Genomic DNA, 14,240 nt, shown 5'->3' with positions numbered 1-14,240 from the left:
GACTAATACAGTCAGCCAGTGGTAAAGCTCTCCGAGCTGTCCGATTCATTGTCTCTTTTTTGTTTCGATGGCCGTTTGGCATAAAAAGTGAGTTATGGCAGTGACACGACAGGAAGTAGCTCCACGGCTGTGCGTTGACATACACCCCACCTTAGGCGTGTGCGCACGCGCGTTATCCCGTTCAGAGTAGGTTCAATGTTGTGATAAGCCTACGCGCATGCGCTTGCGCACCCTGCCGTTGAGCTCGGGCATGCGCATTTGCACCGAGGTGTCAATGTGTGGAGGAGGAAGGAAGGGCCGAGCCGGGTCTGCCGAAGGGAGTCCGACGAGGAGGAGGGGAGAAGACCCAGGAGCTGGACGCTCGGCACAGCGGCAGCCCGGGAACGAGAGAGGTCGGGGTAGGGACACCGCGCCCTGGGGCAATAGCGTATGAGGGCCTCGAATCCCTTATCCATTCACTGTGGTAACCATGATCGGGATGGAAAAGGTACAAGATGAGGAAGAGCTTCCCACCGTATTTATAAGCTCCTAACCCCCCCCCCCCCCCTCTCCCCGGGCAAACGAGCACTTTACACAGCACAAACCCAACATATTGTATGTAGGGCGTAATATAATTAGACCACCAGCAAGCAACCACAGGGTAGAGAACATACCCTGGTTCACGCTCAGCCCTGTGCCTTTAGTGTGAGGCATAATAACGACGTATACACTTCCACTGTGGAGAGATCGAAAACTCCTAAGTACACACAGCTTTAAACCTACGGGTGTGTGAAAAGAGAACCATCTTTCCCTGAAATAACCCCGCCAGTCTAGTCCTGTCTTTATTCATGGTCAGGTCATCTTTTGTACACTACCATCCCAAAGGGAGGGGGCGAAGAAAGCATGAGCCGCAGACACTTAATATAAAAGGGTGTGGGCTCCCTTCATACATATGAACTAGTTAGGAGGGTAAGGGACAACTAATAATTTAACAAGAAAATTGTTATACTAGTCGCTAGTTAGTGTGACAGTGCATTCAGATGTATGGTGGCCCCCCTGTTATAGGTCTAAAGTGGGGGAACACTTTAAAGGGGCTCAGAGTGAAGGAGCCCCTCCTCCCTCAGTATGGAAGCCCCTCTGCCGCAGCCAGGTGTCACTAGCCCACCTCTCCGACCTAAGCCCATCCCCCCTCCTCGCAATCCATCTTTCAGACGCGGATCCCAGGACGGTCGAGTACGGCCTGATGGGACAAGGAGTCCCAGCGGTGGTAGCAACCCTACCAGTCCCCCTACAAGCCCGCAGCGGGAGCCGACCACAGTTCTAGAGCAGCGGCATGAGTTGCGACGGAATGGTGCCAGCCCAGCCACAAGTCCCCAGAGGACACTAGATTCCAGCAAGACCTATGTTAGTCCTCAACATCCAGCCGAGACCAAGGGTAGTGAGGTTTGCCCAATAATCAGCACTCCACATATTTTGCCGGATGCTCAACAAAAATGGGCAATAGAGGGGTCCCACCAAAGCATGCCAGAGTTTGAGACCAGAGTGGGTGATGGCAGTTCACTTGCAGCACCTTCCATCAACCAGAAGTTGTCATCTCCAGTCTCAAGCCTGCAAGGACCTTTCTTCATCGCCAGCCCGCAGCGGAAGCCTGAAACCGGTTTAAACGACTCCACTCTTCAGGGGCCACCTCTTGCCACCAGCACCGGATGGGTACCTCCAATCACAAGTCCGCAACGGCGACCAGAGACCAATACACGTGACGCCGGTCTGCAGCGAGTGCCATTTGATGGACCAGTCTGGAGAAATGAAATGAGCACAAGTTTTAGCAGTGGTCCTTTGCCTGTCCAGTCTGACACTAGTGCTAACCATGCCACAAGCCCACAACAGATCCTTGAACGCAGTAGGCATGGACCCACTAGCCCACGGTGGGTGTTGCCTGGTAACAGGGAGACTGAAGCTGTCAGCATCCAACCCCCCTTGAGGACAAGACGGAGTCCCACCACAAGCCCGCAAAGGGCACCACAGATACTGAGTGATGTCTCTAGCACCCATGTTGCTCCAGAAGCAAGATTAATAAGCACCCCGCTTCCACATAGGGAGCACGAGACACTGCCTGACATCACTGGGCCTCAAGAAGTTCCAGGAACCAGGCCAATAACTGATGCCACCAGCCAACCAGCAGCCCAGGTGGTGTCTCCAAAGCGTGTATACTCCTACAGTGTTATACTTACAGGCACCTCCAATACTCAGTCTGGCAGTGGGACACCAATTGGTAGTGGTAGCCCGTCTCATGTAAAGTTGGAGACTGCAACAAGCCCAGTCCTATCTGCAACATCTGTGGCCAGCACGCGGTTTCATTCCCATGAAATGCCTACTAATGTGGTTACCACCACCTCCGTGAGTAGCACTACCTCCTGTAGTGGGCCCGAGACCCGGTCCCCTGCAGAACCAGTCTCTGAGGGCCGGGCTGTAGTGAGCCCTGCCAGCTCCCAGCGGAATCTTACAACCAAGCCACCTTTGCCAGGAATGTCAGGGCCACGTGGCGGCAGCAGCGCTGGCCACTTAGGCCCCCTGTCTTCAGCACCCTCCTCGTTGCAGTACATAGCCCCAAAGTCCAGTCTGTACTCTAGCCTGAGCCCAGTGCAGGAGCAGCTTCATAACAATACAGACCGTGTCCTCCATGGTGGACCTAGCTCGGAACCTATGGCACAGTCTGGATCAGTTTTGTTGCTAGAGTCAAGCCTTGCCTCTTCCCCACGCAGGGATGCTGGGTCCCTTTCCAGCCTGGACCCCAGTGTCCCATCCTTTCGTAGCCAACAGCCTGCCCCGGACTCCATGAGTTACTTGGACTCTGTCAGCATGATGTCGGGCACTGTTGAATCCCTCAGCCTGTTGGACGATGCAAGCTCCCTGGGTTCTGACTCCGAGATCAACGGCATGAGCTATCGCCGGACGGACAAATATGGCTTTCTGGGTGGCAACCAATTCTCCGCTGGCACGTGAGTATGGCTCTGGAAATTAAACTGTGTTTAATGACTATCTTGCTCCAATATTGTCCTACATTGAGTGACTCTTACAGCCAGTCATGTCCTTTGACTCTACAGCAATTTGCACTCTAGGCTAGTAGCTTTGATTTTCTCATTGCAAGTAGGTTTCCAGGTTCAGCCTGCTAAATGCTGTTTGCTTAAACCCAGGACCTGCTTAAGCAAGTGGCACACAATGTGGAGCCTTTTGATTGCTATGATTTCTCCCATCAACCAGTCAGCTCTTTGGATTGTATATCTGGCAAAAATTGATACTGCGAGTGGTCACTTTACACAGACACATCTCACTAAATGGCATACGTTGGTATCTTGCTTATCTACGATTGATTGAATGATAATTTGCAGTCAGTTGGAGATTGTCAGCATTTCCGTTTGAGCTTTTCTCAAATCTATTCAATATTACCTTGAGTTGTAGAAAATTCCCTGTCAAATGCCTTTTCTTTTTCAGTGGTGGGTCCCTAATCGTATAACATGGAGAGGAGTGGATTAAAACTGTACCAGATCAAAGTCATATATTGGAGGTTAGAAGGCTGGATTGGAAAGTCAGCTCCGGGTTCTAGCTGCTCGATGAACCCTTGATTTGGTCATTTGTGTAACACCTATACCACAAGCCATAGACGTGCAAGCAAATCTCATTGACTCAAAGGTCGCAGAACGTTTTCAGTGATGATTATCAAACAGTAAAGTCTTGGTGCTTCAGAGCTAATCACAGGGCTTGAATGTTATTGTGGCTAAGCATTTTGTTGTTGAATTCTTGGGTTAGAAGATATGGTCATCTTAAGAGAGAATTCTTCAGTGGCCAAACTTTTGGTGACACAAATTCGATGAATATTTGACTGTGACTGCACAAAGAGGAAGATGTTACTGCTTACCAACATATGTGGATACTAATGTGGCATTTACAAAGGTCAGTGGAAGCAGTTTACCTTTGGGCAAAAGGGGGCAGATCTTAAAGAGATACTTTAAGGACGCACACCAGCCTTTGGGATGATTGGTTTGGTTCTAACTGCAATATGTAAAAGAGATTGCTTTTCTCTGGGTCAGTAGCACATGGATTCCTGCTAGCACTTGAGGACTTGCGCTTGTTGGTGCAGCCGAGTGACCGAGCAAAGGGAAATACTGCTCTGTGTATGATCACTGTCTGCTTGATGTTTTTTCAGCTGGCGAGCATCAGCTGTACTCCACTCCAGTTCACGAGACAGTACAATAGTCGAAACTAGAATTGATGATTGCAATAAGGCAAATAGAGTACTTGTTTGTGTTGGTATTTTTTACTTCATTGCTCGTTTGATGTGGGGGTGATGTTGTGCACAAACTTAGTCATTCATGGGTCACTCGTCCTGGTCCTTCAGGTCCTCAAGAAAGCATTGTTAGTGTTCTTCATGTCCTTAACAGTTCATGCTTTTGTGAACCCCGATTGTCCTACAGCTCATGGAACAAACACAAGTGCATTTTGATTTCATTACAACTCAGTTTATGGATTAAGGTTGCATTAATTCTCTTGCAGCAGCAGACTGAGCCATTATAAGATGTACAAAATGCTGAGGTGGTGTCTAGGCAGTTTTATGAACTCCCTTTCTGGGTAACTGTTGGTCTCCATGATTTCCTGGGCACACTTTAGTTGTGTTATGGTACTTGGGTCCAATCTCTGGAACTGTAGAGACAAGTGAGCTATAGTCGAGGATAAAAGGCATGTTTCCAGTATTTGTCAGTATGGGGCAGCTTCTCTGTGGGGCCTGTGGGAAGAACACTGATGGCAGACCTTAGCCAGAATGGTCTGGTGTATGAAATAGCCCACGATACCTGTTAAGATCAAGTAAAAGAGTTATCTCTTTGGAAAAATAAAGTAAGCAAAAGGGTTGATGGTCCTGATGGCCTTTTTCCGTAATATACATGCACACTAGACGAGGCTGGTAGGCCCTCCCTCCCTGCATATAACTGATTGGGTGGATTGGCCAAGGATGCCTCCGTCTAAAGAAACTACACTGGTCTTAGAAGGACCATAATGGAAATTGACTGTCAATTTGGTAATTTGTATTTGTAGGATATGAAAAACTAGCTGTACCTGCTTGAAGACAGTACCCAAAAATAGACTTTTAAAGTATGTCTATTGGAGTGACAGTTTCGGTATGCTTGGTGGGATTTATCTCCAGAGAATGGATAGTCTAGGTTGGCATTGTTGGTTTTATGTGTAGAGAATAGCCTGACTAAATGGGATGGGGGTTTGTTTTATTTGTAGGAACTGCAGGATTGTATGGGCTTGATGGCCTTTAACTGAAAGAAAGAAATGCATTATAGTAATATGGGTTCTATATGTTTAATCAAATAGACAGATAGATTGGGCTTATTGGTTGGTGTTTTCCTTCTGGAATGGATCGAGTCAGTCTTCATGATTAGAAGATGTTGATGATTTGAAGCACATAGGTCCTGCAGTGGACGCTGATGGACACATCAGCTCTACCCAAGCCATAGTACTCACAAACAAAAGTACTGCTCGTGCGTCCATGCCAAGTTACCAAGGTCTCTGTGAGGTGTGTTACTCTATTATAGGTTTTTCTTTGAATTATGGGACTTTTAGTCGTGTTTGTTCCATAATAAACATAACTACAAGTTCCAGAATTTAAAGAAAAAAAAACAGCCTGGATCAGTACATCACGCCTAGAGCGGAGAAACTCGGCAGCTATGCTTCTACCCTGGTACTCACCATCTGAACTTTATAGTGAAGTGTAGCCCTCATGATGTGTTGTTTCCTAATGACCCGTGCTGAGCAGTTCTGGAGTTGTTCCCACATTGTCAGCGCCATGCCCAAACCCTTACTCTCTGTAGTCTCCCTGTGGCAGCCACGCAGCACGTCTTATACCAGTGCCATGCTCCTCTTTGAAAAATACCTCGGTAGTGGTGTATTAAATAGCCAGGTAGCCAGCAATCTTTGACATTGCCACGCGATGTCCCAGAGCATAGACACTGTGACAATTGAGATGCCTATGTGTGGTGCCCCGGCCCCCTTTGTCTCCGCTGTGTGTGCTGCCTTCCGCAGAAGGTCTTCGTGTCTGAGCTTTACCCATCACAGAGGCACAGGCCTGTGCTGCGACCACAGCTAGACCATAGACCAACCTCTTCCATGCCAAGGCTTAAGAATGGGCTCTATGTGCCCCTTCCATGCTCAGCCAAAAGCAGCTGCCCCCATCCTCCTATCGCTCCCAACCAGAGGCGGCATGCCCATATTTCGAGCGATCGTTCTGTGCCTGTATCACACACTGCCTAGGAGTACAAGCTCGGTGTGCCATTTGCATGCCTGCCAAGAAGCACATGCACTCAGCCATGTCGTTGAAACCACAGACCTCGCGTACTCTGTCATTGTCGTCCACGGAACCCAGAAGGTACCCTGCAGTACTCTGCTCCAGTTCAAAAGCCGCCAACGACCGTGCCACACCCAGTGCGCCCCGCCCTTCAGGGGCAGTGCTCAGCCCCTGCTCACGGGCCCCTAGTACCAGTGCTAGTCTAGCGTCAGAGCACAAGCTCGCCTTTGTACGGCAAGTGTCGGCTGAGCGCCTGGCCCCGCCTCGCTGTTTCCAGTGGCCTCACGTGTGGGATCTCTTAGTGCCAGTGAGCAACAGAGACACACATTCCAAGACCGCCTTTGTCCGGAACTACCGGGGAGCTTCCGCCTTCCGTTGGTCAGAAAGTAATATTCAGGAAGGCTGCAGATCTGAGAGCAGCGAATGACCAGAAATCCGCTGTAACCTTGGCTGGGGACGTGTCCGTCTGCCGCCTCATTCCCTAAGCGAGCTCCTTTATCGGAGCTCCTTGTCAACAGTGCCTTCCACCTCTCTGACAATGTGATGTGCATCGAAGGGTAAACGTAAGAAAATGGGGCATGCACCTAGAGTCCGAATTGAGTGGAACGCACACTATTCTCAGTCAGATTGAGACTTGGCACTGTGGGAGAGGTGGCATCTAAATTCTTAAGAGATGCTATGAATGGCTCATAAAGGGTATGTGATGAGTGGGGGGGGGGGCGGAGGAAGGTAGAATTAATAATGTGACGTGTGTTGCAAACCTAACACGCCTGTCTTCAGGGCTGGCCCTAGATCGGATTGACTGGGACAGCGCTTTGGGCGGAAAGGACATCTGTTGTGCGACACTAGTAGGTGTGAGGAATATGGGAGGAGGGCAGAGAGTTGATGGGGTACTAACAGTTACGCTGAGGAACATTAAGGGCTGATTACAAAGACTTTAACTGAACCTAGTGAGGTCAAGTGAGATGGATGAGGTGCATTTGCATGATATTAAACCAGGCAGCTCCCTGCTGCACCCCTCGAAATATTGGCGCCCTTGGCCCAACGCACCCATGCCCAAGGCTGGTCCTGCCTGTCTTTGCCGAGGACAGCTTTAAATCGCTGCTGGCGAGCCTCTTGGTGAAAAATGAAATTTGAGACCAGGAAAAAGAGTTGGCTGTGCAGGATGCGGTCCGACGTCCCCTAATGATTCAAGTTTTACTGCTTAATCAGGATAAGCGATGCATGTTTAATATCTTGCCAAGATTGATCGGAGCCTAAGCCTTTCCACAAGGGCACCATTGCGGGAACACAAGGGTAATTTGCCATGTAATCTCTAACCTCAATGCTCTATCCAGACTTTGGCCCAGCATAAATAACCTGGCTTCTGGTATCACTAGCCCTGTTTATTTGTTCGTGTGTTTTGTTGAAGGCTGTGTCCGTTTCTGACGTTTCAGATCACTTCTGTATAATAAACAGGTAGTGTTTAGGTTGACCGTTATTGTTCTGCAATTACTGAGCTCCAGAACCTCAGTGGAATGTTTTTGTGTACGATCTGACCAGTTAGAGAACACAAATCATGTTTGCGTGTTCTTTACTTATGCGGACTAAACGTCACTGTGAAGGTCTGTGCTGATTTTGTGCATCTTCCTATTTTTGAGGAGGAGGAAGAAACCATCTAATCTCTCTGATTCCCTTACTCATCGCTGCTATGAAAAGTTTTGGTTTGTATTAAGGTCAATACGTATGTTGCCTAGCTCAGTCCTGGCTTGAACATGTTTTGACCATTAAAAGGGATGGAGACTACAGTGCTTTAGATCTAAGGAGTCAACACACTCTACTCATTTCCTGTCTCCCTGAAGCTCACAACTGCCGAGGTGCTGTAAGAAGTTAGCATGATGGGCACAGAATAGGCATCAGTTAGGTGCGTAAGGCATCTGTTCAAGTTCTCTGAATTTCAAACCCCATGCCTGGGTTTACCCCTGCTTACTTTTAGTTTGTTAGTTGAATTTTGGTTATGGCAGAAATCCATAGTCAGTTCGCTCCCCACAACGACTTCCGAACTCAGCTGGTCCTGATACTTACATATGTCAACCTTAGCCACCATCCCAGCAAAGAGCTCTTGGCAGATTGGACAATTTCCTTTCGATCTTGTGGAAAAGAAGACTGGCTGCTTTTGTTAAGTAGTACTGCACAGATTAAAAAATTGTGGGGAGTCCCGAAAGAAGCCTATTTCTATAATTTACTGTGACCACGGCAGTAACACTAATAGTATTTTGAACAGTGTATAGAAAGGTCGTAGAATAATTCTAGCTGGCTTCACAGAAAGTCTCTTGTTTCATTCTCAGGGTTCTTTATAGATTTCTGTTTTTCATTTTGCCAAATGATTTCGAGCGTTTGACTGACGTGGCTTTTCTCAGGATGGTGTTTCAATGGGTCATAGCTTTCCTTTGTTTCTACCCCTGGTTAGATCTGTTTCATTCATTTAAGTACATCGTGTCAGCAGTTTGATGTTTCTGTAATGTCTGCTTATGAGGCGCGAGGCCTGCATTACATGTTCCAGGCTTGCCTTGGTCTTAGATTGCCCTTGTCTAGAATTTGAATTGCCTCGCACTGGAACCAGGATTGCCTTTGCGTCGATCTCTAATGATCTCGGAGTGAACCCAAATTATCTACCTTTCCACTGTCCATTCAGATGCATTCTTTGTCGTTTAGGAGGCCTAAATTGTCTTTTGCTAAACTTGTTAATAATCAGCAAAATAATTTAATTAATTGTAGATCTATTAATTGACTCTCCCAGTCTTGCTTGTTAGCTAGGTCACGATTGATTCATCGCTGCGTAAAGTAGACTCCGTTTCTTCTGCCCATTGCTTTAGCCACATGAGAGCAGAGGAGATCCCTGTATCTTGGTTGCTATTAGGTATGAGGCAAACTGGTACTTGAGGGGTTCCACATGGGCTGAACCTGTCAGATGGTTAGCCCCTTAAATCGATTTTGTGTCCAGTTGAGGGTTATCTCTAGTTTAGTATACAATGACACCATATTCATTTGGCAACAACATGTAAGTTAAATGTAGGCCAGTGGTGACTTTGCTCCTGTTAGTCTTAGTCAGCATTATATTGTTGAAAAGCTGTGCGGAAGATGCATACATTTAAGCTGTCTGGAACGTAAGAAAACTTATGGGAAATTGTGGCATGAGGGCTGGGACGGTATGTGTCCCTTGAAGGGAAATCTCTGGTTGATGAATGGTGTTGTAATGCGGCTCGCGGCTGTTTGAGCCTCGAGCCAAAAGCCTGGAATGTTGGTCCGGTGTTCTCTCTCCTGGCAGTTGCTTGCTGATGGGGAGAGGGAGCACCGCGTCTGAGAGGAGCTCTATCAATAAACAGTTTCTTTATAAGTGTGACGCTGTTCGTGGTCTCATCACTACAAATGGCTTTTGACTAGCTGGTGTTCATAGTGTGGAAAGTCAAAGACCGATGCCTACAGATGTTAAAAAGTGACAGGATGTTGTTGCGGTGGCATTTCAAGTGTATCTAGTAATATTGTTAACAATGCACATTTCAGTGCCACAGTGCATAATAGTATTTCTTACAATACCTTTCTGCAGTTGAGCATTTTTATTGTATTCATAACCTTTGGAAGAACTATCTCCTCCCCATTGGGTAATTAACCTAATGAAGATAGCCAGACAGAAGGAACAACTTTAAGTTCAAATAATACTACTTCACTGTAATGAAATGTTGCTTCGATTCAGCGCTCACCGGTGTTAACCCCTTCCCCAGCACGGATGTAATGGTTCCGTCCGGTGACGCTGCGTTGAGATGCCACAGATGTATCCATTATGTCCGGGTAAAAGCCCTCAGGGGAAGTGTTGGTGCTCCCCCGCTGGTCCCTCCACCCCCCCTGTGCAGTGCTGGAAGGGAAATTGCTTCCCCTCCCACCCCCGCTCCCCCCCACCGAGGGTCGTTTCCACCCCCCCCCTTCAGTGACACGCTGACCCCATCAAAGGTCAACTCCCGTCACTCTGGAAGCAATGCTTCCAACGCAACCGAGGAGATACTGATTAGTTTCTCCTCTGTACGGGGGGGAGAGGGGCATGAAAAGGGAAGGAAAGGCTTGTCCTTCCCTTTTCATGTCTTTCTGTGCATTCCTGCAGCACGTTCGCATAGCGATGGTGCTGCAGGAAGCCACTACACCAGGGAATTTATTTTGTTTTTGGAAATTGTCATAAGGGGAGTGGCCCCATGGGCAAGGGCCGCTCCCCAAGGGGGATATTTTTCTATTAGGCCTTTTCTTCCCAGAGGAGGCAGGAAGCCCACCAGGGAAGTTTTTTTGTTTTGTTCCAAAACAAAAGGATGGGGGTAGGTTGTTCTGCCCACCAGTAGGCAGATGGGGCAATTACCCCCAATACGCACGCGGGGGCATAAGGTCATCTAGATGCTAGGGAATGAAGAAAAAAAAAAGTGGGATGGTGGCTACCAACCAGTATGGGCCTAGTTTATGTCCCCAGCCCAACTGAAGGGGGTAACAGTATTTCAGCTCTTCCCCCGCACACTAAAACATCTTATTCCACGGCAAGCAAGAGGACATTTGATTATTTTGGGTTTTGGTTTTACATTTGGGCCATGAGAGCTTGGCTGAGGGCTGCACTTTTTGGACTTTGGGACGCTCCCATGTAGAAAAATCCACAAGACCTAGAGACGTCTGACAACTAAACATCTGGGTGAGTCCAGGATGGTGTGCTTCACATGCACCCTGCACCATTTTCTTATCCACAATACCCTGCAAACCTCTAACTTTGCTGGAAATCACACATTTTTCCCCCATTTGTGTGATTGACCCTTCTGAAATCTGCAGGAATACACAAAATTACTACCACCCAGCATTGTCTCATATATACCGGTAAAAATTCTGCCCCACTTGTCAGCCTTAAAATGTATTTTATTTTATTATTATTATTTTTTTCAAACTGCCCTTTCGGACCCGCTTTGGTTCCCCATCAATTTCGACATGCCTTTGGCTCTTCCCTGTCACGAGCACTTGGCCCACCTTCACAAGTGTGGTATCATTTTTACCGGGAGACTAAGGGGAATGTTGAGTGGTAGGAAATTCGTCCCGGTTCGTGATCCCACACAGAAATGTCAGAAAATGTAAATTTCTTTTTTTAAGCTAAATTCAAGGTTTGCTGAGGATTCTGGGTAAGAGAACACTGGAGGATCCACGCAAGTCACATCTCCCTTGACTCCCTTGGGTGTCTAGTTTTCAGATATATCTGGGTTTGGTAGGTTTCCCTGTATGGCTGCTGAGCCCAGGACCAAAAACACAGGTGCCCCCACCCCCCCTGCAAAAACAGGTAGCTTTGTATTTGATAATTTTGCTGTATCCAGATAGTTTTTTGGGGCGTTTCCTTTTGTGGGCACCAGGCCTACTCACACAAGTTAGGTACCATTTGTATCGGTAGACTTGGGGGAACGCTGTGTGGAAGGAAATTTGTGGCTCCTCTCATGTTCCAGAACTTTCTGTAACCAAATTGTGAGGAAAAATAATGTTTTTTTTTTTGGCCACATTTTGAGGTTTGCAAAGGATTCTGGGTAACAGAACCTGGTAAGAGCCCCGCAAGACACTCCATCCTGGATTCCCTTAGTTGTCTAGTTTTAAAAAATGTGCAGGTTTGGTAGGTTTCCTTCGGTGCTGGCTGAGCTAGGGGCCAAAATCCACAGCTGGACACTTTCTAAAAAACAGCTCTGTTTTCTTTGGGAAAATGTGATGTGTCCACGTTGTGTTTTGGGGCATTTTCTGTCGTGGGCGCTAGGCCTACTCGCACAAGTGAGGTACCATTTTTATTGGGAGACTTGGGGAACGCTGTGTGGAAGGAAATTTGTGGGTCCTCCCATATTCCAGAACTTTGTCACCAGAATGTGAGGAAAAGTTGTTTTTGGCCAAAGTTTGAGGTTTGCAAAGGATTCTGGGTAATAGAACCTGGTGAGACCCCCACAAGTCACCTCATCCTGGATTCCCCTAGGTGTCTAGTTTTCAAAACTGCACAGGTTTGGTAGGTTTCCCTAGGTGCCGGCTAAGCTAGAGGCCAAAATATACAGCTAGGCACTTAGCAAAAAACACGTCAGATTCTAATGTAAAAATATGATGTGTCCATGTTGCGTTTCCTATAGCGAGCATTACGCCTACCCATGCAAGTGAGGTGCCATTTTTACTGGGAGACTTGGGGGAACACACAATAGCAAAACACGATTATTGCCCCTTGTTTTTCTCTACATTTTTTCCTTCCAAATGTAAGACCGTGTGTAAAAAAAGACGTCTTTTTGAGAAATGCCCTGTAATTCACGTGCTAGTATGGGCACCCAGGAATTCAGAGATGTGCAAATAACCACTGCTTCTCAACACCTTATCTTATGCCCATTTTGGAAATACAAAGGTTTTCTGGATACATATTTTTTACTCTTTATGTTTCAGCAAATGAATTGCTGTGTACCCGGTATAGAATGAAAACCCACTGCAAGGTGCAGCTGATTTATTGGCTCTGGGTACCTAGGGTTCTTGATGAACCTACAAGCTCTATATATCCCCGCAACCTGAAGAGTCCAGACGACGTAATGGTATATTGGTTTAAAAAATCTGACATCGGAGGAAAAAGTTACAGCGTAAAATGTGGAGAAAAATTGCTGTTTTTTTCACCTCAATTTCAATATTTGTTTTGAATTTCAGCTGTTACTGTCTGTAGGAAAACCTTGTAGGATCTACAGAAATTGACCCTTGCTGAATTCAGAATGTTGTCTACTTTTCAGAAATGTGTAGCTTTTTGGGATCCAGCATTGGTTTCACACTCATTTCTGTCACTAACTGGAAGGAATCTGAAAGCACAAAAAATAGTAAAAATGGGGTTTGTCCTAGTAAAATGCCAAAATTGTGTTGAAAAATTGCGTTTTCTGATTCAAGTCTGCCTGCTCCAGAAAGATGGGAAGATGGTGGTTTTAGCACTGCAAACCCTTTCTTGATGCCATTTTCAGGGGAAAAAAACACAAGGATTCTTCTGTAGCCCTTTTCCCCCATTTTTTAAAGGGAAAAAACCCCCAAAATGTTCACTGTATTTTGGCTAATTTCTTGGTCTCCTTCCGGGGAACCCACAAAGTCTGGGTACCTCTAGAATCCCTAGAATGTTGGGGGAAAAAAGGACGCAAATTTGATGTGGGGAACTTATATGGACAAAAAGTTTTATGAGGGCCTACGCGCAAACTGCCCCAAATAGCCAAAAAAGGCTTGGCACCTGAGGGGGAAAAGGCCTGACAGCGAAGGGATTAATAACAGTACTTGGGAAGGTTTTGAATACTAGGCAGACATCCATACTTTGTAAACTTAAATGTCTGCCACCATCTTAAGTTTACAGCCTCTACCTTGAGGCTTGTAAATACAGTGAGAAGCACATAGGAACAGCTATTTTTACTGGCATTCAGCTACTTGATTTGCTGTGACATCAAAATATCTACCCGGGGAAATGTTTGTTTATACATCAGAAGGAAGAAAGATGTCTATTGGAGTGGTAAAGACAGAGACACTAAATTACCTAAAATGTTTTATGCAGTCACAAGGGAGCAATAGTGCTTAGAAAGATATGGTATTGCTGCAAGCCATAGAGGAATTACCTGAACGTTCTGTGCACACACCTGTATCTTTGTGCCTCTCTAACTCCAGCCCTACCATGCAGCGGTTCAATTGTTCCTCAGCTTGAGTTTTGACTTTGGACCTCTTGTAAGTTGCCCTTTGTTCAGCTGTCAGTCTTACAGCCAGTACAAGGACGTTTCACTGCATAACTGCAGCCCTTAAAGATCTTTAGTGTTTACCTGTTCAGACCCTGATAGTATTTAGAGTAGCCTGTCGCACTTTCAAAGCTCTTTTCCTAAAGAAAAGAGCCTATTAACACTTA

General features: G+C 46.7%; 1 protein-coding gene across 1 annotated transcript in view; it reads left to right on the top strand.

The window, feature by feature from the left end:
- Positions 1 to 260: 260 nt before the first annotated feature.
- TBC1D10B (TBC1 domain family member 10B) overlaps positions 261 to 14,240 on the top strand; it is a 255,385-nt gene continuing 241,405 nt past the window's right edge. The window contains exon 1 of the mRNA XM_069244376.1: positions 261 to 2,978. Within this exon, the coding sequence (XP_069100477.1) occupies positions 1,105 to 2,978 (1,874 nt within the window). The 5' untranslated portion in view covers positions 261 to 1,104. The remainder of the gene's footprint in view (positions 2,979 to 14,240) is intronic.

Source organism: Pleurodeles waltl, chromosome 7, assembly GCF_031143425.1.
Source record: "Pleurodeles waltl isolate 20211129_DDA chromosome 7, aPleWal1.hap1.20221129, whole genome shotgun sequence".
In the NCBI taxonomy this organism is placed as follows: Eukaryota; Metazoa; Chordata; class Amphibia; order Caudata; family Salamandridae; genus Pleurodeles; species Pleurodeles waltl.
This window is presented reverse-complemented; position numbering and strand designations above follow the sequence as displayed.